Source organism: Bos javanicus, chromosome 18 (genome assembly GCF_032452875.1).
Source record: "Bos javanicus breed banteng chromosome 18, ARS-OSU_banteng_1.0, whole genome shotgun sequence".
NCBI lineage: Eukaryota > Metazoa > Chordata > Mammalia > Artiodactyla > Bovidae > Bos > Bos javanicus.
In genome coordinates, this window is record NC_083885.1 from 15582820 (window position 1) to 15606848 (window position 24029).

Sequence of the window (24029 nt, forward strand, 5' to 3'; positions counted from 1 at the left end):
ATTATTCAGTTCCAGAAACCTTTCACAAGATGGTAAAAAAAAAAAACCAAAAAAACAGGTGGGGGCGGGGGAGAAAGAAAGAAAGAAAAAGAAACACCCCGACCCCACCCAAAACTTTACAAACACAGCTCAGCTAATGATATTTTTTCCATTGTTCCCAGTCAGCTCCAAACCCATTGTGTGCAAAGCCCATTTTCCCATGCATCTAAATGATAGACACAGGCTATGAGATTCTTTATTCTATTTGTAGCAGCTTATGCAGGTGCAGCCAAACACAAAGCTTCAGGACAAACTGTACACAAACTTTACAATGTGGGAATTGAATTTAAAATATGAAACATAAAATCTACACAAAACTGATAAAAATCAAGCACAAATATCAGGACTGAAACTTATAACCCATGTGTGAAAGGGAGTCTTGTTTCCTTTCAAGTGCTTTATTCTGCTATAGAACAGTCAAAATGAAGATGTAAAGCTTTGTGGTTAGTTTAAATTATACACTCTGTAGATACTATATCAATTTTAAAAGTTACACATAGACCAACAGATGTCCATCAGTTCATCTGGGTTGACCAGACCCTCCAGCTGGATTGCGGCAAACAAACCAGGCCAATGTGGAGAGAAAACCCCCCTGTGCAAGTTGTCTGCAGAGTTTACTGATGGGCGCATTGCACTCCTGGTCCATGATGGCTACTGCTTTCTTCATCAGAGCTATCATTATAGGCTTCACGCCTCTGGCCGCCTCCTGAGCCCCGTGTGCTATCAAATTCTTGAAGCTCTACCTCCTCAGTGTCTCCAATAATATTTGGAACTTCTGGTCTAGATGGCAGAAGATCTTCTAATTCCTTCATGAAAATGAACAAAAATAAGATTAGCTTGAAGATCATTATCTACTATCAATTTCCCTTTTGATACAATCCAAGGTGTATGTTTGACAGTTAAAACCTTTGCACTTTAAGCCAGAGATCACAAATGGATGACCCACAGACCAAATCAAGACATCTTTTGTGCAGCCCATCTACTGATTAGAAAACAATAAACAGATTTAATCGCTAACATTTAAACACTGGAAAACTTCACATTAGACATGTCTTCCTGCATGAACGACCAGGAGATGCTAAGCTGGGGTAAGAGATCTGCTCTCCAGAGTCCCAATCCTCCTACCCCCATCTCACACCGTCTGCTTATGCCTTCACTATTCCCGACTTGGCCCCATAAACTTTCACATCAGCTATTTCCATTTTAGAAAACAATGAGGCCAGACCATCAATCACTCAAATTAATAAACTATGTGATCTAATCTTAGCACCCAAAACAAATGGTAAGTGACAAAGAAACAACTATCATTAACCTTTAAGTCATCTGTTGCCTAATACTTACAGAAAGTTTATCTGGGTTGATCCAGTTGTTTTCAGGAAACTGCACATCAAACTTTATGTAAAGATCACCTTTTTCAAAGGGATTACGATATTGTGGCATTCCTTCACCTCGAACTACACGAACACATCCTATTATTTGAGTAAATAAAGGGGAAGATATTAAGAATTTTACCCAAGAAAGTGCTCAATAATAAATGTTTTTTGAGAGTCACCCACTGTAGAAGATTACAGAGAATCTTAGATCAGACAAAAATCAAGATTTACCTGGTTCAATTACTTTGCCAGGGGGGTATTTCACCACAATCTGACGTCCATCAAGGTGCTTAAATGTGAACTGAAACCCACAAAGAGCTTCAACAAGTCCTATCTTATATGTCATGTGCAAATCATTCCCATCTCTCTGGAACACCTACAAATGAAGCAAACAAGAAATAGCGGGACTATGGAGGCATGCTCTGTTGTGCTGTGTTACTTGAATCAATTCAAAACCTTAATTCTACCATTTACTGCAAAGGTCAAATTGCCACCATCCCTAAGTTCTCTAAATGTATCAATATATATAAGGAAATCTAGCTATTCAGAAGTAATACGCTAGAAACTTCGATCATGAAAGAATTGGAATTGGGAATACAATGGCTCATAAGGCACAGCTGAAGCTTAAAAAACAGAACCAAGTATATTTTACAATTATGGCCCATTTCTGAACCATGAGGGAAAAGGTGTACAAGGCCCAGTGGGATTCTGTAGAACAGGTTCACCTGGAATTTCCTCCAGACATGATTCTAAGAGGGGAAGGGGAAGGCCCAAGCTCAACTAAAACAGCTCAACCAGTAAAAGGGCTCAAATCCCACACTTCGTTTAAGTACGAACAAGTTTTACCTAACCTAAGATACAAAACTTGCTTAGGTGAATGCAAACCAAATGCTAATGGAAGTTGGCTTATTAATGCACTATAAGCCTATGGACTATGTAATGCAAAGATTATTCAACAAGCATTTTAAAAAATGTTTCTGAGCATTCAACATGCAGGAAAAAATACATCCAATTTCACACATACCCAACTTACAACTTCTGCTTCTTAGAATTTTCAAATATCTATACTAACTTTTGAAATTTAACTTGAAATAAACTTAACTGCAGTGAACAGTCACCTAGATTTTTTTCAATAGCCTCTCTTCCAAAGAGTAAGGCTGGCTGGTTAATTCAGAGGAAAAGGAAATCTGAAAGATAGACTCTTTTCCTAAACTATCCTCCTAAACTTACCTACGAGTAAAGTTAATCTCAAACCATTATCTTGACAATTGGTCCTGGACCAGAAGCCTCAGCAGCACCAGGAAACTGGTTAGGAATGAACATTCTTGGGCACCATCCAATACCCACTGCATCAGAAACTATGAAGGTGAGGCCCAGCAATCTGTCATTTTAATAAGCCCTCCAGGGGATTAGAACGTATACTAAAGCTTAAGAACCACTGAATTTATATTACCTACAATGAGTTTACTGACGTCTTTCTTACAATCGGAGGAAAAGTTGATTTAAGTAAGGTTTCTTTAATGCAGGACTTTTTCATGCTTTTGCAAATTTGTAAAATGAAAGTGTTTCTGAACATCTCATTATATTATTGTTCCAGGAACCATCCTTAACCAAGTATCATTTTGTTAAAGCAATATTAGAAGGAGCAAGAAGACATACTATGTTCTTGGATAGAGGAACTCAAACTAATTAAAAAAAAAAAAGGTATTAGGGTTGATTCTTGTGAGGTAGGGGGCCAGCAGCAAGGGTGGTTAGATTAGACAATTAGATGCTAAAATTCAAACAGAAAATCAACAGGCACATGGCCAGGAAATTTTTGAAAAACAAGACTAATGAGATTACCAAGGACCAGACAATAAAACACTTAAAAGCTGAAATAATTTCTGAAAAATAGAGGAGAGACTAGTATCACCCAATGTTACCCACCACTGTGGTTCTTTGCTGTACAACTTCATTATGACAGCAAAATTACCAAAAACAAACACATACCTATACTGAAAAATGATACACATGCATACACATTACTCTCAAAATTGCACTACTTTTTATCAGAAGATTTACATTCTGTTTCAAGCTACAGAAGCCACCCTGATCTCATGGCCTCACAATTCCTACAAGTGTTGACAATTTTTAAACAAAAAGCCCCAAGCAAAATACAAGCTTGTTCATGAACTAGTTCAAACTAGTCAATTTTTCTTAAGAGGGTTTAGAATATTCTCAGTGGTATAAATTAAACAAGATGCTTAAATCTCATTTTGGGTTCAAATTTACGTTACCAGTCAATAAAACCCAGAAGGAAAAATCTTTGACCTCTTACTAGATGAACTTCCATTCTAGCCTTTATCATCGTCTATTTTCTACTTTAGACAACCAGTAGCATCTGCTATCACCCCACTCCAGTACTCCTGCCTGGAAAATCCCATGGACGGAGGAGCCTGGTGGGCTGCAGTCATGGGGTCGCAAAGAGTCAGACACGACTGAGCGACTTCACTTTCACTTTTCACTTTCTTAATGCACTGGAGAAGGAAATGGCAACCCACTCCAGTGTTCTTGCCTGGAGAATCCCAGGGACGGGGGAGCCTGGTGGGCTGCCATCTATGGGGTCGCACGGAGTTGGACACGACTGGTGACTTAGCAGCAGCAGCATCTGCTATTTGTTAGAAATTCCATGCAATTCCACTGTAGCCAATAATTTTAGAGGCTGATTTAGTTCCAAATGCCTCCTCACAGTTCCCAGAAAGAAGAGCAGGTTATTCTTTATCTCATTTGATTCTACACTATCTTTCTGACGGATGAGTTTTGTTTTTAAGTATGCAAAGCCAAGTCCAGGGAAATCAAAACTAGTAGTACATGGGAGCCAGAACTTAAGTCTCTTGTCTCTAAGAACAGTGATTTCTATTTTGTAAAACCCAATATACTTACAGAATATTTCAACCCATAAGATGGAATTCTAGAAATTATTCCTTGGAAAAAAAAAAAAAGCAATCTAGGGACCCTTGTCATTGGTAGGTTTGGCAATACTCACAAAAGGACAAGATATATTGCAATTCATAGATTTTCACTTTCACATATTTGCTGAGGCAATAAATTTGACTACCATTCCTTGAGAAAGGCTAGTGTAGTAGTAAGCCAGTCTAGTGAAGGAATGAATCTAATCAAATTCCCAGAATCTGCATCTCAATATGGCTTTATTCTCTACTGGATTCTGAGGAATTTTAAAAATTTATTTGTAGAAATCACCATCATATGGGAGAAAATTTTATTGTGAACTAAAAAAGGTGGCTGACTTGTGATCTAGACTTCCAAAGGAACTCAAAATAGCAACGCAATCAAATACAAAGCCAGGATTCTGTCAAATGCTTCTATATTCAAGAACTAAGTGAAGTAAAGTGAAGTCGCTCAGTCGTGTCTGACTCTTTGTGACCCCATGGACTGTAGCCCACCAGGCTCCTCCGTCCATGGGATTTTCCAGGCAAGAGTGCTGGAGTGGACTGCCATTTCCTTCTCCAGGGGATCTTCCCGACCCAGAAATCGAACCCGGGTCTCCCACATTGCAGGCAGACGCTTTACCGTCTGAGCCACCAGGGAAGCCATTCAAGAACTAGGTGGGCACCAAAGCTCCATGCATGTTCTTCATGAATGAAAAGGTCTATAATATACTCCACGGCACATGTGAAACATACAGATGCAATGGTGTAATCAAAATAACATACTCCAGACCACACTGTTAGCTCAGTTCATTTTCCCAAGTACATTAACACAGCAGTCCCCAAACGTTTGGGCACCAGTTTTGTGAGTTCTTCCTGGACTGTGGGGTGGAGGTGGTGTAACAATGTTCAGGCAGTAATGCAAGCATGGGGAATGATAGGGAGCAGCATATACAGCCCCACTCAAGGTCCAGGGGTTGAAGACCCTTCGTTAACAGATACAATACTGAGTCAGTCAGAAATTTAAAAACAGGGAGTTCCCTGGTAGTCATGTGGTTAGGACTCAGTACTTCCACTGCAGCGGGCACAGGTTCAACTCCTGGTCAAAGAACTAAGCTCCCACAAGCCACAGGACGCCCCTGCCCTCCCCTACCCCCAAAAAGAGAACGAGAAATTTAAAATGCAATGTTTTTAAAACTGAAGAACTTTTTTTTCAAGAAAAGCTCACATGGATACCCAGTTATGTAGAACAAATCAACAAAGCAGTACTGAGGACTGACACCGTCACCAACTCACCGACCGTCGAAGGAGCTCACGGTGAAAACTAAGCTGCCTACGTTATCTGGTCCAATGCCTTATCTTCATAAACAAGGAAACGGGGGAACAGACACAGCAGGATTACTTAAGGTTACAGTGCCAGTCAACGGCAGAGCTGGGACTAAGGTCAGCTCCTCCTTCTGACAGCACCTGTCTTGCTGGTCTACTAAGCAAGTCAGTTCTTATGAACTCAGCCAAACCACTTAACAACTTCATCTATATTCAATGCTACTTCAGGGAACTCAAACTGATCTAACCTGTATCTTGGGCTTCGTTCATAGCTTAGTAGGTAAAGAATCTGCCCGCAATGCAGGTGATCCGGGTTGGATTCCTGGGTTGGGAAGATCCCCTGGAGAAGAAAATGGCAATCCACTCCAGTATTCTTGCCTGGAGAATCCCATGGACAGAAAGGCCTGGGGGGCTATAGTCCACACGGTCGCAAGAGTCGGACACGATTTAGCAACAAAACCATCACCAACCTGTATCTTGCATACAAGACCCATTTCTGATCCTCTGAGGCAAAAATAAAACAAAAAGGAAATTACCTCATGCTCTTTTTCTTGTAGCAAAAGAACAATGTCTCCTGGTTCCACTCCTGGGGCCTGGTCTGCTTCCCCAGTAAACGTAATTCTCTGTCCATGTTTCATGCCTTTGTCTACGTGGACTTCAAGAATCTTGACTTCTTTAATCACTTTCTTCCCTTCACATTTTTTACAGCGGTCCTTTTCATTAATTACCTCTCCTGGAAAAAGAGGTCATTCAAACTTCCAGCAAGGGTACTATATTGCACTCTTAAGTAAGACAGGTCCTGATAACACCTTTATTCACTAAATAAATTTCCTGTACTTCTTTAAACTGCTACCTGAACTTTTCATGAACGTTCTTAGGAACAGAACTCACATCTTACTGCAGATTACCTAAAGGACCCAGCTACTCTATTCCAGAGTATAAAGTATCTTAAATAACATTATCTTACCTCCTGACACTACTTCCTAAAGTTAAAACAAAGCCTGAGGATCAAGCAAACAAAATGGGTGGTCAGACACTAGAACTTCTACAAATGCTTCATTTTTTGTCTTAGTTTCATTTAAATTTAACAATGGAGCGACAACCCAAATAAAAATTTAAACATCCTTTATGACTCCAACAGTTTTTTCTTCCATGTATTCTGAAATATTTGATCAGTGGTATAAGAAAATAAAACTGAAGTCATACAATAGTATATCATGAAAAAAATACCATCAATTTCTAATGTCTGATTATTGGCACACTTTAATGCTTAGGTGACATATAAATGACTTTAGGAACACTGCTTCTGCAAGGTATGTTCTGCAAAGCACCAGTTCCTTAAAATGGTAATGGCACATGGGAAAAGATTTCAGTCAACTCCAATTTCTTGAGTGGGAAATGTCAGCAACTTTAATAAGGTAAAATGCACTAAGACTCTTCAGGAGGGAAATATAATATGTGGCTTCTCAAAATTATCTTGTCACTTTCAGAAGCAATTTGGAAAAGGGTGTTCTAGAACTGTCCAATATAGCAGCCATTAGCCACCTGAGGTTATTTAAGTTTAAAATAATTAAAAGCTCAGTTCCTCAACCACATCCAGGTGGCTAGTGGCGACTACAGTAGCCATCACACACACAGAACCTTTCCAGCACAGAAAAATCCTTTTGGACAGCACCGCTCTAGAACAGGGCTGGCAAACTAAGGCTCACAGGCCAAACTGGGCACGCCTGTTTGTGTAAATACTGTTTATCCAGAAGACAGTCATGCCCACTTATTTACATATTGTCTGTGGCTATAAAAGGGCTAAAAGGGTAGAAGAGTAGCAGTTTCAAAAACCATTAACCTACAAAAACCTAAAATATTTACTTCTGTAAAATAAGCTTCAATTATAACAATCTATCCTCAAAAGCTAACTAAAGTTTACAGTAAAATTCTCTACTTATCAGAATGAGAACTAAACAATTTGCTGTCTCCCTTTTACCTTTTAATACATAAAGCATAAGTAAACAACAACAACAAAATCCAAAAGGACAAAAAATTTTGCCCATCTTTTTGGAAAAAGACTAACATTCCACTCAACACAATATAAATTTACTGTTTATCGGTGTTCACTGGGCCTATGCAAAAGGAAATAATATCTTTGCATTTTTAGAAATAACTCTCTACCTTTTACAATACGATGAATATAAAAACACGTTGAAAAAGAAAAACTGTAAGCCTCTCCAATTTCTGCACCCCCAATCCATTCCAACAGAAGGGCAGAGAAGCACTGGCATGCGTACCTTCTCCATTACAGTCAGAACACACAGACTGCATCTGCTGCACCATCCCTGGAGCCAGCTGTCTGATCATGATGCGGACACCTCGACCCCGACAAGCACTACACTTCTGAACAGCTCCAGACTTCCCACCTTGGCTAAAGCAAGCAAAAGTATAAATTAGACGTTTTCCCCCCTAGGTCATGAAAAATGGGAATTGTGCTTTTCACCTTCATCTTCAACCCCCAAAGACTGGAATTTTAACCAACTTTCAGAGGTATCAGAAACTGTTCTGGGTTGGGTAGTCAGTTTGAAATCATGAATAATTTTTATTTGATATAGACTCAACAAGTTACTCAAACAACAGAGGAAATGTATTTCATAACCAGGAAACACACTCACCCACTGCATGCACTACAGAGTACATTCTTGCTAAGCTGTAGTTTGGTTGTCTTGCCATTATACAGGTCTTCTAAAGATACTCTGTGGAGAAAAGAATTAGATCCAAATTTTGCCAAGTTGTCTTAAATACAAGAAAGCATTAGCTGATACAGCTAATTTCACTATAACCTTTTAAACAAAGAATTCAAGAACACCTTACATTAAGTCAACTGAGTGAGATTTTATTTTGTAGCTCAAATTGTTTATGGCTATAAATACTTAAAGCCAGAATGTAAAGGATCAAGCCAATAATTGATTGTGCTGTATTTTCTGATAAAGCTGATAACTACACAAATTCAAAACATTACACCTTCTTCTAGCTTTAGACAAAACCTTCACCTAATCCAACCCTTTGAATGAAGCAAAATTATTATCCTCATTTTAGAGGACAAAACTGAGGCACAGAGAGCTTAAGTAACTTGGCCCAAGATCACACACGGAGTCTAGCTCCGGAGTCCATGCTCTACTTGTAAGCCTCTGTCTCCTTCAAGGACAATTCAGAAAGGCTACAAAGTTATATTACAATTTCTGGGAGACGCTCAGATTGGCTATCTCTTTAAAAAAAAAAAAAAAAAAATTGGCTTTATTATACTGTAATAGAGAATGGGTTTCCAAATAGAAAGCCTACAAGCTTTCAATGTCTGAAAAACCCAAAGAATTACAAGCAAAATTTGAGCAACTTTTACAAAAATTTCAAAGGGGTCCATGACCCCCAAATGGTCCAGATAAAAAGCCTATTAAAAATCCCAACTGATAAACCCCAACTTGCTTTTATTCACACAACATATTTGAACTGCAGGACCATTCATTTTCAAATAAACCTCAAAAAAAAAAAAAAAATCTATTTACATCAAAGTCTCAAAAATATTCATTTACAACTTGAAAACAGCTTGCATTTAACTTGGTTTTACCCTTCTCATAGTGTGTTTTTTTTTTCTCATAGTGTTTTAAAATCTTCTTTAGTAGTAAAGTGAAAGTGAAGTCGCTCAATTTACTTTAAAACAAAGGAACAAAAATATTTTTTAAAAAATTAAATAAAGGAACAAAAAAGTTAAAACTACCTGGCAAAGCACCTACATTATTCTGCAGCATTGGAAGCTAAAATTTTTGTACATTATAAATAGTGTAAGAATAAAGCACTTAAGGTCAAAACATTACCAACACTTCTAAACTACGGCATATCTAGACCTTAGACCAAAGTACTTGGTTCCATCAGCCTTTTATCTTCCTCCTCCTAAGAACCTTTAACCATTTACATGATAGGTAGGTCTTCTTTGCCTTACATATTAAATCGCAATTAGTATGCAACATCACTACATAAGAGGTCAGCAAGAAAAATCGTTATTTCAATAAACATGGCGAAGAAAGAAAAATGCGGGTAATGGTCTAGGGAAGCTGGCACTCTCCACCAGTGGGGCTAAACTGACACATCCTCTAAAGACAATATAGTTGTATTATCTATCAGCCTCAAAACACTGACACCTCAGGAATCCCTACCAACGAGAGACAAAGCTGTATATAAAGATACGGCAGCACTATTCATTATAGGGAAAAAACTGGTAACATCCTATAGAAAAGGGAATGAATAAATAAATCACGGAATGCAATATTATAAAGACATCCAAAATGAAACACTGTAATGAAAATTTTAACAAATCATGCTTTACAGTCCCCTTATCTACTCAAATGTATAAACTAGATAATACGAAACATTTTAAATACACACTTGAACTTCAGTGTCATGCATTTGCTAGTAAAACCATTGTTGGTTCATGAAAAATTAACAGATAAAAGATTTCACAGAATGTGCAAAGTAAAATAGCTATTTTCGTCTTGGGTTCACAGTCTAAGATTAAGGTAAGATACCATTCATATGCTGGCAGATTAATGTCAGGCCTGAAGCCAGCAAGCTCCATGAAAATCAATTTAGGAGAGCTCACACTGTGGATCAAGTAATACGTGACTGTAACATGTCAACCAACCAGTCGGATGGTCACTCACTTTCTAAGTTTTTAAATTAAAACTAACTCAGAAGGTTTAAATACTTCAGAGAAAAGAATCTTAATTGAAATTTTAAAAACAAGAAGCCTCAGAAGCATATACCAAAACCACCTTCCCATTCTGTAAAAACACTAACCATCCTTTAAGATCTGTCACCAAATACCAACACCCAGGTTATTAAATTCAACTTAGTCATCCTATGAGGACAGTATGGCAAATGGAAGACTTTTTTTCTGATTAAAGACAGAATATTTTTTGATACTTTTCCTCTCCTGTACTGAATACTTCTACTTGGAAAGAAAGTGCTTAGTATTTTTAAAGAAAAAAAGAGATATTCACTTGAGTGGATGCATCATGTCTTCTCCTCTTCTTCTGCCATTTCGACTTCTGCTCTGATTACCCATAAAGCTAAATAATCCTCCACCAAAGATGTGAGAGAAAATATCATCCATGCCACCACCTCCACCGCTACCTTCCCGAAGACCTTGTTCTCCATATCTGTCATATAGTTCGCGCTTCTCAGGATTTGATAGTACTTCATATGCAAAGCTTATTTCTTTGAACTATGAACAAAAAGGGAAAAAGGAAAACAGTTGGATTTTCAAATAAAGGACTAGGGAAAGGCTACAGGAATCTAGAATTCATTGAATTCTAAAAAAAGTTACAGGTGGTCCTATTTACCAACTGCCACTACCCAGAATGTTAGTATCCCTATTATGAAGTCCAAAATATTAACATAAAAACGTGCTCTACGGGCATAAGTGGACTTTCCTTACAACATTCCCTTTTTGTCCAAAAAGGGCAATTTAAGTTTAAAACAAAAATCTCAGGGGGAAAAAAGTCTCGAATAACTTACTTTGTCACCAGCATTTGGATTCTTATCAGGATGGTATTCTTTGGCTAACTTTCTGTATGCCTTCAATAAAAGATTTAAAAAAAAAGGTTACATATAAAGACCAGTTTAAAGACCTGCTGAGTACTAACTTTCACATCCAAATTTCTGAGAAGCAATACTTCCATCGGCACTGTTGGACATTCCCATCTTAATACCATTTACTCACTAATAACAAAGTAAACAGTAGTTACATTAGAAAACACATTATACTAAAGACAGACGCAAACAATAAAACAAAACCACAGAGAAAAACAAAACACTGAAACATCCCATATTTTTACTGTTGTCAAACGTCTTTGATGGCCAGTAACCACACCAAGAAGACTCCAATAAACTCTAAAAAATTAAGCTAAGGTAAGAATCCAGGCTCATGATGGCTCCTCTAATTGTAGTATCAGGAAAAATCCAAGACAATCTCCTATGTCATGTTTATTTTCATACGGTGAATTGACTGTGGTCTCAATTGGCGTGACTTCAGTCTTCGCGAAGCTGCATACATTTGGGTGACTGAGCTATAAACCACTTAAGCGTTCATTCACAGATAGATGAATTATGTAATAGAGAACAGCATTTCCGGTAAGGTAACAGGAAGTCCTTTTACTCTGAACTGCACCCGTCCCACTGCCTAAGAAGCATTCTCATTTTTCTAAGCTTACAAATCCGGATACTCTAAGCCCCGTGAAGATGCTATGGGGCTTAAACGTCTCAAATGCTTTGAAATCCTGCGAGGAAAGAGTCGCAGCACTGCAAAGAGCGATAATGAGGCCTTCTATTTATTTTTAGTCAGTGTACACTCAGGTGTTTGGCTGGGACCCATGGCTTCTTCCTGAAGCTGGTAGAGAACATCTGGGTTACCTGCCTACAGAACAATGCACCCAAACACAGACCCACGCCACCTCCGGATCGACAAGCGAGGGAGGAAGCCGGAGAAGCTCCCCAGCCGCGGCTCCCAGGAAACATCCCTAAGCTTCCCCAAGCAGCCAGCGGGGGCGGCCTCGACCCCTCCACCAGGCCCCAAATCAGTCCCAATGCGGCTCGGGCGCCGACGTCCGCGGCGTGGTCAGCTCCTCTCCTGGGGCTAGGATGCGCTGGGCGCCTTGGTCCAACCTGTTTTTCCAGGGTGGTGACCTCCGCATGAGCAAGGCCAGGCAGGCAGCTGCCTCCCGGGAGCGCCCGGCCTCCGGCGCTCGCCGGGGGAGGGAGGAAGGAAGCATTTTCGTAGTGTTTGCGCAGAGGTGGGTTTTATTTGCTGCATCTGCGGGCGGGCGGGCGGGGACGGCGGCCCAAGGTCAGCCGAGGCCGGAGTGCGCGGCACGACGCGGGCCGGTCTCGCCGCCGGCCCCCAGCCTGGGCCGGCCGCTGCCGGCTCGCGGGCTGCCCCGCAGCGCGGCCTGGCCGTCCCAGTCGCGCAGGCCCGCGCCCCTGACACCTTGCCCAGCCGGCCCGCGCCCCAATACCTTCTTCAGCTCGTTCTCGCTGGCTCCAGGCGGGACGCCCAGGATGTCGTACAGTTTCGTGTCGGCCACGTTCGCCATGGCGGCCGGCCGGGCAGCGCTCAGGAAAGAAGGCGGAGAAGGAGGAGGAGCGGAACCGGGCCCTAAGCAGCGGCAGAGGTGGCGGCAGCGCAGGCGGAGACAGTGAGGAAGCGGAGGTGGGGCTAAACTTTGACCTGACGCACGGCGCTCCGTGACGTCGCTGCGCAGAGCCCGCCGCGAGCGCAGGGGACCGTTGGGGTCGTGGGTGGTGAGGAAGCATGCTGGGTACTCTTCTAGATTGAAGCTATGGGCCGCCAGATGAGGTCCAGAGTAGAAACCCGGAGAACTAACTCTTCATGGGGCTCTCAGGGACATTAGCTCTCTCCAGAGGCATTTATTGGGGGTACTGAAAGGATGAAGAAGCCGATGCGGCCCACGCCCGCCCCTTCGGTCCACTTCCAGTCCCGCCGTAGAGAAAGTCTGTTCCGGGCTCGCGGAGGTCGTCCTCAGAGTTAAAAGATGCCGCGCGCGGACCCTGTGGGTCTGGTTCCCTCCGGGCTTAAGATAAAAAACATCTTGTAGGACTTGAATGGTGTTTTCTATTAGGGCATTTTCAAGCATTCACCAAAAGTAGTGTATTAAACTGTTCAACGGTTAGCTGCATTTTGCCGATTTTGTTTAATGTATTCCCCCATACCCCCTACTTACAGTCTCTTAAGGGAAATCATTCGTTTATAAATACTCTGTGTGTGTGTATACATATAATTTTTTAAGGCAGGGTCACATCCCCACATGTAATGAAATGAATTCATTTAATTCCTAATCTGCATTTGAGCCTAGTGGCTCAGTCATGTCGGACTCTGCGACCCTAGGGACTGGAGCCTGCCAGGCTCCTCTGTCTATGAGATTCTCCAGGCAAGAATACTGGAATGGGCAGCCATTCCCTTTTCCTTGGGATCTTCCCTACCCAGGGATGGAACCTGGGTTTACTGCATTGCAGGCAAATTTTTAAGGGACTGTTTAGACTTTCACCATTGTCCCATGTCCTTTCACAGTTGGTTCGTAGCATCTAGATGCACAAGTTCCACCCCTTGCATCTGGATCAAGTGCCTAAGTCTCTTACTTGGTGTATAATAACTTTAAAATTAGTCAGTCAGAGATCTAGATGGTAGCAGCAGCCTGGTTGGGCGCATAGTCATCTGATGATTGTTGCCCATGATTTAGGTTCAGAAAATGTTTGCCATGCACCTAGCCATGGACTTACCTTGTGGCTCAGCTGGGAAAGAATCCGCCGGCAATGCAGGAGACCGGGGTTCGATCCCTGAGTTGGGAAGATCTCCTGAAGAAGAAGGAAAGGCTACCCACTCCAGTATTCTGGCCTGGAGAATTCCATGGACTCTATAGTCCATGGGGTCGCAAAGAGTCCCACACGACTGAGCGACTTTCACTGTTTACCACGTGCTAAGATGTATGGTCTCCTGGTGGAGGGGAGTGTTACAGAAGAATAAGTCATAATGCCTAGCTTTTAAACTCACTAATGATTTATGAAGATAGAAAAAAACAACATCTTCCGATCCTTTGGAACCTGATCTAGTATAGTAATAAAGACTCCAGCATAGGCATCTCATTTAGGATAACCATTTCTCCCTGGCATTCCTCCAGACCTAGTTTGGAGGGCTTTGAGTGCCAAGCCAAGGAGTTGAAATTTATCCTGAAAACCCTGGGGAGTAATTGAAGTCATGATTCTCTTTTCACCTAACTCTTCTGTTTTTCTCAAATCCTGACCAAAATGCTGCTCTTTGAGTGAAGTCCTTCTTGACTCCATAACCAGTTGAACATTGCTTTCTTATTTGAATCCCCACTACCCGTGGCTTGTGGAACTTGAATGGTATTTTGCTGTGAGTCTGAGCTCCATTAGTAGGTTCCTTAGGGGAAATTCACTCTTCTGTTTTTGAATGCAGATGGTCTAGTTTTGAATGCAGTAAAGGCCCCGATAATTTCAATTCCTCCACTTCCTTTTCACATTTTGAGTGGTTCATAAGAGGCAATATAAAGTTGTGGAGGAGTTAAAACACGTAGGCTGGTAGCCTGGCTCTGCCATTTATTAACAACATGACCTTGAGCAAGTTACTTAACTTTTCTGAGGCTGTTGCCTCACATGTAAAATGGGGTTTAATAGTTTTTATATCATTGACTTATTCTGATGATTAAAAAAGTTGATATACAGTACTGAAAACAGGAGCTAAAACCAAGTAAGTATTAGCAACTTTTTTTGCCCATTTGCCTATAAACTGTCACCACATCTCTATTCATTGTCTTTATCTAAATTCTTGGCTTTCCAAGTGGGATTTCCCAACTTCATTTCCCAACTTCATTGCCTATGTGGAATAGTCCTCAGTCCTTCTTGGTGATCTCGGCTATCCAGTTCTCCCTGCTTGCTGATTACCAGATTCTCTCCTTCCTTCATCCATTCCTGTTCCACATGAGATTATGAACTAAAAACTTTGTCTGAATTGCAACTTTTGTATAGTTCATTATTTTATTTTCATCTTATTTTCTTTCTGTCCATAAAGAGTCAAACTTCTATTTGTTTCAGTTTTACTTAATTTTTTTTTTTGCAAAGGTTTTCCCTTGGTTAGATTTTAGCTTCTGTTTTCTAGTGAAGAATAGCTGGGTAAGTCCCACCACCACCACCACTCCCACCCAGGTCAGATTTACTTTACTACCTGACTTAAATCAGTTGTCACAGCTCATATTTTTATTTTCATTTACTTACAATAATTCCTCCATTTCTGAGCATTAATTGTAGTCAGCATTGTTATTTGCTAATGTTATAGGTCAACAAGTTATTTCAGAAGAGTTCTGTGTGCTTCAGCTGACACATGCTCTCCTCCCTGTCATCACATACTGAGTCAAACCTGGGTCAGGGTGAGCACTGTAACATTTTCAGCCACTGACTTTGTATTTTTAAGATAGCTCATTTATTTTAGCTCCATATTTAGCTAATGCCGTGAAGGGAACAAGATCTTTATCTCATTTCATGTTTCAGGCATCATAAAATGCTGAGTCACAGTGCATCTGAGGGCTGCTCTCACTAGGCAAGTGATTTAAAGTTTGAAGTTGGAGTGATTTCAGATTTCTGCCAGGTTTATATTGTTGTTCAATTTCTTTTTCTTTTTTAAATTTACTGTGCTTGTGTAATGTGGGATTGGGAGTGGGGTGGAGGTGGAGAAGGACTAGGGAGAGACTGTAGGAACCAGAAAGGCCCTTCATATTGTTCACAACTAAGTGAATACAGTACCATGAGGTCCATGCTTTTAAATAGTCTTAAATATACTGAAGTGACTTAGCAGCAGCAGCAGCAGCAGCAGTAAATATATGGTTCAGGCAGTTCAGACAGTAGTTTTGCTTTCTGCCTTTTACCTAACTAGTGTGTGTGTGTGTGTGCATGTGTGTGTGCACTTGAATGTTTATTCTGCTATTGTGTGGAATGTTCTGTAAATCTAACTAGTTTTGTTTTTTTTTTAATTTTTTTTTTAATCTAACTAGTTTTGAATGTACAGAGCAGATGATGCCAGTTGAAATATTTGTCAGGGTATACAGAAGACATACCCTTGTCATGAGGATGTTAGTACAATTAGAATTGATGATTGTTGGTACTCTGAGAAAAAAAATTGTGGAGTTTGGATGGCTGGATAATCTGCATTCCTTGCAGTTCCTGAACTAGATTGTTTAGTAATAGTGCAGCGTGGTTATATAGGGTATATATGTATATGTGTGTGTATATTGTACATACACAATACGGTGTTTCTATGAACTGCCTTACAGTCTCATTTTTGTGCATGTTCTTAGTTGCTTCCATAGGATACATTTCTAGGATACTGTTAATATTTTCATTTTGTCAATTTGCATGTGAGGAGCACATGCTTTTGTTCTGGCATATAATCTTAAAATATTCTGAAGTTGTGGGTTTGCTTAATAAAATGTCCATACCTTAAGTGTTAGAACAATTGTTAATAAACAATTGACAATATAGATTAGGAAAATCATCCAAAATCTATACTGACATTTAAGTATCAAATATATCTATATCTAAATATATATGTGTGTATGTACACATATACACACACATATATACATTTATATACACACACATATACATATGGTGTACATCATTGTATAGCTCCACAGCTAACCTGTTAAACCCTGTCACGTCAAACCTTTCTTGTCAATTAGCACATTTAACTTTTCAGTTTGCTTATATCATTGCAATGGTATAGTAAGCAGACAAACTGGAAAGTTAAAGCATTTGTTTAGGGACAAATAATGGGGAAAATATGTCTGTATATTTATCCACTCATTCAACAAATATGTATTATGGACCCATTTTGTGTTGGGCATTTTTTAGGGTAAGGGATACAATCATAAACAAAACAAAATCCTTTCCTTTACAGAACGTACATTCTAGTGGTGAAGACAGGAGGTAAACTAACAAGTAAATACATGGTATAACAGGTGAAAAAGAAGAAAGATAAGGAAGTATTGGGGTTGGACAGTATTTTTATTTACAATATTTGGGGAAGACTTCATTGATAAGGTGACATTTGAACTTTAAAGGAAGTGATGGAGTTAGCCACAGGAATATTTGAGAAAGCTTTCCAGGCAGTGGGCAAGAAAAGGCCCTAAGGCAGAACATGCCTGCTGTAAAGCATGTTCTTTATAGAGGATGGAGGCCAGGATGGCTGGGTGACAGCAAGTGAAGGAGATAGTACAAGGAGCTAAAGTCAGAGATGTTGTCAAAGACCCAGTTAGGTCCATTGTAAAGACTTTGGCTTTTACTCTGAGTGTGATGGGAAGCCTTTAACAAGATTGACCAGAAGAGAAACAAACTAAGTGACATTTTAAATGGGGTGTGGGACCTCCCTGGCGGTCCAGTGGCTAAGCCTGTGAGCTTTCAATGCAGGGGGCCTGGCTTCCGGTCAAGAAACTAGATCCCACATGCTGAAAGAAAGACCGAAGGTCCTGCATGCTGCAACTAAGACCCAGTGCAGCCAAATAAATAAATATTAAACAAATAAATGCATCCAGTAACTGTGTTGAGAATCTATTCTAATAAAACCCAAGGGAGGAATGACTTGGGCCCAGGTTGAAGAGGTGGAAGTTGCTGAGGAAAGGTCAGATTCTGGATATATTTTGAATTTGGAACCGATAGAGTTAAATCTGGGGTGTAATGGTAAAAATAAGCATTCATGTTAAATTAGAGATGCTTATCATACATTCAAGGAGCAATGTTGAGTAAGCAGTGGGTTTATAAGAATGGAGTTGGAAGGGCTGCAGTTTAGGCTGCAGTTTAGATGTAAATTGAGGACTCCCTCAACACATTGATGGTATATAACTTAAGACTTGCTAATCTCACCTATGATAGTTTACTCAGTAACTACACATTAGAACCCCTGGAGGAACTTTTTAAAGATTCCAATGTCCTCCCAGAGGTCCTGACTGAACTGATCAGAAATAGAGGAAGGCATTACATTTTTTAAAATAGTCTATTTTTGAATACTTAGATTGTTATAGTTTTTTTTTACATAGTAAATGTTTTTTTACATTACAATGTTTTTTTTTTTAACATTGTAAACAATGCTTCTATGAACTGCCTTATAGTCTAATTTTTGTGCGTATTCTTAGTTGCTTTCATAGGATACATTTCTAGAATATTGTTAATATTTTCATTTTGTCAATTTACTCCTGAAGAACACATGCTTTTGTTCTGGCATAAAATCTTAAAATATTCTGGGCTTCCCGTGTGGCTCAGCTGGTAAAGAATCTGCCAGCAATGCGGGAGAGCAGGGTTCGTTCCCTGGGTTGGGAAGATCCCCTGGAGAAGGGAAAGGCTACCCACTCCAGTATTCTGACCTGGAGAATTCCATGGGCTGTATAGTCCATGGGGTTGCAAAGAGTCAGACATGACTGAGCAACTTTCACTTTCACTTCACTGCTGAGATGGGAAAAGGACGTGGAATGATTGGCTAATACTCAGCAGGAGGGCAGAAAAATTAGCAAAGGGCTTGGCAATAGCCTTGAAAATATTCTAAAAGTGTGGGTTTTTTAAAAATAAAATTTCCATACCTTAGTTCATTCAGTTCAGTTCAGTCACTTAGTCGTGTCCGACTCTTTGTGACCCCATGAATCGCAGCACGCCAGGCCTCCCTGTCCATCACCAACTCCTGGAATTCACTCAGACTCACGTCCATCAAGTCAGTGATGCCATCCAGCCACCTCATCCTCTGTCATCCCCTTCTCCTCCTGCCCCCAATCCCTCCCATCATCAGAGTCTTTTCCAATGAGTCAACTCTTCGCATGAGGTGGCCAAAATACTGGACTTTCAGCTTTAGCATCATCCCTTCCAAAGAAATCCCAGGGCTGATCTCCTTCAGAATGGACTGGTTGGATCTCCTTGCAGTCCAAGGGACTCTCAAGAGTCTTCTCCAACACCACAGTTCAAAAGCATCAATTTGTTATTAAACAATTGATAATATAAATTAGGAAAATCATCCAAAATCTATAGTGACATTGAAGTGTCAAATCTTTTTCCTAGACATAGTACTTAAAGGTCTTAACATTGTTTAATCAGAATAAATTGTTGCTAAGAATTTCTTCTAATTAAACAATGTAAATGAACAGAATCCAGAAAGTTCATTCAATTCTGACTTAGTCATTAAGGTAGTCACAATCTGGAAGTCAGCTTAATTTTCTTATCAGATACCTTTTTTCTCAGTACATTTCATCAGGTTAAAACAAATCACAGTATCAAAGACACACAGTATAAAATGTTGGTACACAAGGATCAGGGCTTCCCTGTTAGGTATGGAATTAGGAAGCTCAATTGCAGGAATTCAGACAGTATGGACTAGGATGCCAACGGTAAAAATGGAGAGGCGTGAATGAATTTGGTATCAGTTCAGTTCAGTCGCTCAGTTGTGTCCGACTCTTTGCGACCCCATGGACTGCAGCATGCCAGGCCTCCTTGTCCATCACCAACTCCCAGAGTTTACTCAAATTCATTTCCATTGAGTCAGTGATGCCATCCAACCATCTCATCCTCTGTCGTCCCCTTCTCCCGCCTTCAATCTTTCCCAGATAATATGGATGAATCTCATTGCTATTTCCAGGTATTTCTCCCTCCCACATTCCTGAAAACATAAAGCCTTTAGTTTTTAGTCACCAGATAACATCATTTACTACCTGATTGTCAGTTTATTGACCCTTATTATTCCTCTTATTTCTCTTGTAGCTCTTGGTTTGTTTACTCTCCAGCTTCACTTCTGTCTTAATCTTTAGCTTGAAACATGTGTAAATGACCCTTCTAACACCTTGGCCTCTCACTTCCTTGAACTCACATTCAATGGTCTTGTCCTCCATTGCCATGAAGCTACTTACTCTGGTGGTTTTATAACTTTGTCATTGCCAAACTCTCATTAATCTCATTCACTGATTACCACTTATCTTTCCACTCCCTCTAATACTCTGAACCCAACAATCTTTCAACCACACCAGGACTGGATTTAGCAAAGTGGAGACCATTATGATAATGGAACAAGGACTTTTAAAGTGTATAGTGGAGAGATGATAATGTTTGATTGTGGATATCAGAATGTAGTACTATCAATGGATTATGGGGTCCTGGTCCTATAGGGGGATGGATTTGATATAGTAATAGATGTTTGAAAGATGAGAAAAATTGAAATGATTTCATATTTTTATTTGAGGCATGAAAGTGGTGGTAAAATCATTTACAGAGATGAAAAAGGCTAAGGAAGGAGCAGATTTGGTGGTTGTATGAATCAAGACTATTAAATATTTTGGCAGAGTTAAATTTGAAATTCCAGTATCTGACTAGAAATGTAGACTAAGGAATCAAATCTAATTAATCACTTAGAGCTCAAGGAAGAGGTCAAGGCTGGGATAGAAATTTTGCAACAGTTATCCAGGTGGCTTTCAAAGTCTGGGGAGTGGTTGAAGTCACCTTCTAGGCCCAGGGGAAAGGAGGAAAAACAGTCACAGTTTAAGAGGGCTTCACTTTCAATCTGAATAAGAAGGCAAAGTTCATAGGAGTTGAGGCTATGGGAATTTTGATGGGCAGTGAATTCCAGAGGGCAGAGAGGAAGAATTTCAGACTTAATTAGTTTAGACCCAATCGACAGGAATTTAAATTTTTACTACTTCAAATTTTTTCCAATTCAAATCTGGTGTGATCTGGCTATGAAAACTCTTGAATGGTTTATTGTTGTTGTTGTTCAGTCACTCGGTCATGTCCGACACTGCAGTCCCATGAACTGCAGCACACCAGGCTTCCCTGTCCTTCACCATCTCCCGGAGTTTGTTCAAACTCATGTCCATCGAGTTGGTGATGCCATTCAACCACCTCATCCTCTGTTATCCCCTTCCCCTCCTGCCTTCAATCTTTCCCAGCATCAGGGTCTTTTCCAGTGAGTCAGCTCTTCGCACCAGGTGGCCAAAGTATTGGAGTTTCAGCTTCAGCATCTGTCCTTTCAATGAATATTCAGGACTAATTTCATTTAGAATAGACTGGTTGGATCTCCTTGCAGTCCAAGGGTCTCTCAAGAGTCTTCTCCAACACCACAATTCAAAAACATCAATTCTTTAGCACTCAATCTTCTTTATGGTCCAGCTCTCACATCCATACATGACTACTGGAAAAAAACCATAGCTTTGGTTTTTCCAGAATGGAAAATGGTTTTCCAGGACGGTTTATTGCAGAACTTTAATTAAATCAAAAGATGTTGGCTATTTTTCCAATTCTAGCGTAATCAAGAGTCCTAACACTTTCTCTTTAAATATCTAGGTCTGAAGGATTTATCAGTTTCTTAAAGGAAAAAGAAAGAAAGAAAAAGAAAACTTGATTCAGCCTACCTTAGAGTAGGCTGAATGAGTAGACTTAAATGATTATAATCATTTAATCATTTCATTAGATGATTTTCAAATCACCTATTCTTCAGTTTCATCTATCTCAACTTAAATGTTCTTATACCTATGAATTTATGAATGTAGACATCTTGGTGACAATAAAGTTATTTTAAAATTTATTTTAATTAATATATTTATGTCATTCAAAATTATACAAGGAGAAATCTTGCTTCCATCCCTGTCCTCTTCACCCCTGTTTACCTCATACCAATTGCCTGTATTTCTTGTCTTTCCATCATTTTTTTATACAAGTCAAGCAATTTAAATTTATATTCTTATCTCCACTTCTTTTTAATATAGAAGTATAATGCTATAAATATATGCTTTGCTCTGTACTGTATTTGAACTAAAATCCTCAAAATCCTTCCACATCAGTACATAGAGATTTTCCTCATTCTTTTTTTCTCTCATAATAGTAAAAGATGTTTATCAGTTTTCACAATCAATAACTAGACAAAAAATAAAAGATAATTACAATTGCAAGCCATAATGGGAACATGATTAACTTAACAATATAAAATAATTACATGCTATTTGGCAGGGGGTGTCAAGCAGAGTGATGTGGTAAGTGGAAGTGCATACATGCGCTTCATCCACCCAGCCAATGTCTTTTTCGGTTGTTGCGTTTAATTCATTTACATTTAAGGTAGTTATCAATATGTATGGGCTTCCCTCATAGCTCAGTCGGTAAAGAATCTGCCTGCAATGCAGGAGACCTGGGTTCGATTCCTGAGTTGGGAAGATTCCCCTGGAGAAGGTAATGGCCATCCACCGCAGTATTCTTGCCTGGAAAATCCCATGGACAGAGCAGCCTGGAGGAGTACAGTCCATGGGTTCGCAAGAGTCGGACACGACTTAGCAACTAAACCACCAAACCACCATCAATATGTATGATCCTATTACTGTTTTCTTAATTGTTTTGGGTTTATTTTCTTTAGGGCTTTTCCTTTCCTTGTGTTGTGTTTCCTTCCTAGTGAAGTTCCTTTAGCAATTTGTTGTAAAGCTGGTTTGGTGGTGCTGAATTCTTTTAACTTTTGCTTGTCTGGAAATATTTTGATTTCTCCAACAAATCTGAAGGAGAGTCTTGCTGGGTAGAGTATTCTTAGCTGTAAGTTCTTCCCTTTCATCACTTTAAATATATCGTGCCATTCCCTTCTGGCTTGTAGAGTTTCTATTGAGAAATCAGCTGGTAGCCTAATGGGAGTTCCCTTGTATGTTATTTATCATTTTTCCCTTGTTGCTTTCAATATTTTATCTCTGTCTTTAATTTTTGTCAGTTTGATTACTATATGTCTCAGTGTGTGTCTCCTTGGGTTTATCCTTTCTGGGACTCTGTGCTTCCTGGACTTCGTTGACTATTTCCTGTCCCATATTCAGGAAGTTTTCAGCTATTATCTCTTCAAATAGTTTCCTAGAAAACAAAAATATTTCTCAGGACCTTTCTCTTTCTCTTCTCCTTCTGGGACCCCTCTACTGCGAATGTTTGTGCATTTGATGTTGTCCCAGAGATCTCTTAGGCTGTCTTCATTTCTTTTCATTCTTTTTTCTATATTCTGTTCTCTGGCAGTGATTTCCACCATTCTGATGGGAGGGACTGGTGGTAGGAAAAACTGGGTCTTGCTCTGGTAGGCAGGGTCTTGCTCAGTAAAGCTTTAACCCAATTATCTGGTGATAGATGGGGTTGCACTCCCTCCCTGGTAGTTGTTTGGCCTGAGGTGACCCAGCGCTGGGGCCTAGGGCTGTGTGGTAGGGTTAATGGTGAACTCCAAGGGGATTTATGCCAAGAGGGACCTGTCAGTGCCCCCATCCCTATGGTGAGCCCCTGCCAACCCAGGCCCTGCAACACTAGCAGGGAGTTTTGGTTCAGTCTCCTGTGATCACTGGTCCTCTCCTCTGGGTTTAGGAGCATGCAAAATTTTGTTTGTGCCCTCTAAGACTGAGCTCTCTGTTTCCCTCAGTCCTCTGGAAGGCCTATAATCAAAACCCACTGGCCCTGCAGACCAGATTCCCTGGGATTCCCAGTCCCTTTGTCGGATCCCCAGGCTGGGAAGTCTGACAGGGGGTTCAGAACCTTCATAATAGTGCGAGAACTTCTTTGGTATTATTATTCTCCAGTCTGTGGTTCACCCACCTGGCAGGTATGGGATTTGATTTTATCGATATTGCGCTCCTCCTACCTTCTCACTGCAGCTTCTTCTTTGACTTTGGAGATGGGGTATCTTTTTTTGGTGGGTTCCAGTGTCCCCCTGCTGATGGTTGTTCAAAGCTAGTTGCAATTTTGGAGCTCTCGCAGGCGGAGATGAGCACAC

The 24029-nt window shown here is 40.2% G+C and overlaps 1 protein-coding gene and 1 long non-coding RNA gene across 2 annotated transcripts in view; one reads left to right on the forward strand and one right to left on the reverse strand.

The window, feature by feature from the left end:
- Positions 1 to 217: 217 nt before the first annotated feature.
- Positions 218 to 12913, reverse strand: DNAJA2 (DnaJ heat shock protein family (Hsp40) member A2). Its single transcript, XM_061387087.1, has 9 exons — positions 12718 to 12913; positions 11222 to 11281; positions 10705 to 10928; positions 8326 to 8406; positions 7948 to 8081; positions 6202 to 6398; positions 1644 to 1788; positions 1381 to 1508; positions 218 to 845 (listed from the first exon to the last, which is right to left on the reverse strand). Exons 1-9 carry the CDS (start codon positions 12793 to 12795, stop codon positions 654 to 656), a joined length of 1239 nt encoding a protein of 412 aa, XP_061243071.1. The 5' UTR covers positions 12796 to 12913; the 3' UTR covers positions 218 to 653.
- Positions 11764 to 24029, forward strand: part of LOC133230132 (uncharacterized) — a 37772-nt gene continuing 25506 nt past the window's right edge. Inside the window, exon 1 of the long non-coding RNA XR_009730756.1 lies at positions 11764 to 12495. This is a non-coding gene — a long non-coding RNA (uncharacterized LOC133230132). The remainder of the gene's footprint in view (positions 12496 to 24029) is intronic.